Raw genomic sequence first — 2,457 nt, forward strand, 5'->3', positions numbered from 1 at the left:
TAGCTCGGCTTTGAGTAGGAGGCAGGACTAAGGAGGCAGGACAAGTGGTTTCTTCCAAAGTAAGATCTGCTTCTTAAATCTGGCTTGATATTTTTCCCGTGGTTTTCATAACTGCATGTAATTAGAACCTGCAGATGTATTTTCATTTCAACTGCTGTATCTCCTTTGTTTTAGAGGAAAAAATGTTCAATGTGCATGAGAGTGGTACTAGAGTGGTAGAGAGCAAGACTTCACAAAACAGGGCATTGTAAGAGTAGAGACATATGCACTGACTGTGGCTCCTGTTCTGTGCATCTCCTTTTTCTGTGCACCAGCTTTTATAGGCACAGAAAAATGTAATTCTGTGAGCACCAGAATATGCCTCTGTGTGACTAGAAGGGGAGTGTATCCCACAGAGCAGCTGCTTACATGTTGTGCTGGTTTTGGCTGGGGGGGAGTTAATTTTCTTCCTAGCAGCTAGTGTGGGGCTATGTTTTGGATTTGTGCTGAAAACAGTGTTGATAATACAGGGATGTTTTCGTTACTGCTGAGCAGTGCTTACACAGAGTCAAGGCCTTTTCTGCTTCTCACCCCACCCCACCAGCGAGTAGGCTGGGGGTGCACAAGAATTTGGGAGGGGACACAGCTGGGACAGCTGACCCCAACTGACCAAAGGGATATTCCACACCGTATGACGTCATGCTCAGCATATAAAGCTGGGGGAAGAAGAAGGAAGGGGGGGATGTTTGGAGTGAAGGCGTTTGTCTTTCCAAGTAACCGTTACGCATGATGGAGCCCTGCTTTCCTGGAGATGGCTGCACACCTGCCTGCTGATGGGAAGGAGTGAATGAATTCCTTGTTTTGCTTTGATTGCATGTGTGGCTTTTGCTTTACCTATTAAACTGTCTTTATCTCAACCCATGAGTTTTCTCACTTTTAATCTTCTGATTCTCTCCCCCTTCCCACTGTGGGGGGAGTGAGCAAGCGGCTGTGTGGTGCTTAGTGTCTGGCTGGGGTTAAACCATGACAGTCCTTTTTGGCACCCAACATGTCTGTTAGTGTTACCCCTAAGTACACTGCATTTTCTTATCAGATTTATTTCAGCTTTAAGCTTAATGAGAAGTATAGCTTATTGTCTAAGGAGAGGCTTTTCTAGAGACTCTGGGCTGTTTGCCAGTGGATTCTGCTCATTTTTTAATACATGTAATATTTTTATATCTCTCTCAGAATAAAACACATCTAGTATCATTGACAGCATCATTCACCATAACTGAAGAAGAAAAGACCAAGGTAAACTCTATGATTTGGTATTATGTCGACTCTCCTGCTTAAACTTATGGACAACCTAAACTAAATCCTAGGAGCTAAGGATGTACTTACGTACTTATATCTCATCACTCAGCTATTGGTTATTAATCATAAACAAGTTCTGCCTTCTCTGATTTTAAGAGGAAGAAAACAGGAGTCAAGATAGGGGATCTTTGTCATCTTAAAGCAGCAATATTTAGTGTGGAAAATCTACAAACTTCCATTGTATTCCTAGCCATGTTTTTTCATTTGAAGAATTGTCCAGGCACAGAGAACTGTGATGAGGAATATGCTCACCTGCTCCTGTGCCTAGCCACCATGAGAAAGCTTTTTGCCTTTCCAAAAGGGTGGAGTTATCCACCACCTATTGAGAAAGTTTCTGTATCTTGCTGATACACAAATCAGAAAATAGCTGTGTGGGGAGTCTGAGAAATAAAACTGCAGTAAGAGAGGCATAGTTTATGTTTGCCTTTCGTTTTTTAACTAGTCATCCTTCCAGTATGACTTTCTGTTCTTCGCTTCTGAATTAACATGGTTTCTAAGAGGCCAGATAAACCTTCAAAATTACATTGATTGCAGCAGTGTAATTCTTCTAGATATTTTTTTATTAGAGAACTCCCCGCTGCATCCATCAGTTTCATAGAATCATAGAATCATTAAGGTTGGAAAAGACCTCTAAGGTCATTGAGTCCAACCGTCAACCCAACAACACCATGCCCACTAAACCATGTCCCTAAGAGCCTCATCTACATGTCTTTTAAATACTTCCAGGGATGGAGACTCAACCACTTCCCTGAGCAGCGTGTTCCAATGTTTAACTACTCTTTCAGTAAAGAAATTTTTCCTCACGTCCAATCTAAACCTCCCCTGGCACAACCCGAGGCCATTTCCTCTCGTCCTATCACCAGTTACTTGGGAGAAGAGACTGACACCCACCTCGCTACAACCTCCTTTCAGGTAGTTGTAGAGAGCGATGAGGTCTCCCCTCAGCCTCCTTTTCTCCAGGCTAAACAAACCCAGCTCCCTCAGCCGCTCCTCATAAGACTTGTTCTCCAGACCCCTCACCAGCCTCGTTGCCCTTCTCTGGACACGTTCCAACATCTCAACATCCTTCTTGTAGTGAGGGGCCCAAAACTGAACACAGTATTCGAGGGGCGGCCGCACCAGTGC

General features: G+C 43.7%; 1 protein-coding gene across 1 annotated transcript in view; it reads left to right on the top strand.

Annotated features, from left to right (window-relative positions):
• EVC2 (Ellis van Creveld syndrome 2) overlaps positions 1-2,457 on the top strand; it is a 78,453-nt gene that overhangs the window by 15,831 nt on the left and 60,165 nt on the right. Inside the window, exon 6 of the mRNA XM_009328846.1 lies at positions 1,207-1,269. Coding sequence (XP_009327121.1) covers positions 1,207-1,269 — 63 coding nt within the window. The remainder of the gene's footprint in view (positions 1-1,206; positions 1,270-2,457) is intronic.

The sequence above is a fragment of the Pygoscelis adeliae genome, unplaced genomic scaffold, assembly GCF_000699105.1.
Source record: "Pygoscelis adeliae isolate BGI_AS28 unplaced genomic scaffold, ASM69910v1 Scaffold66, whole genome shotgun sequence".
Classification (NCBI taxonomy): Eukaryota; Metazoa; Chordata; class Aves; order Sphenisciformes; family Spheniscidae; genus Pygoscelis; species Pygoscelis adeliae.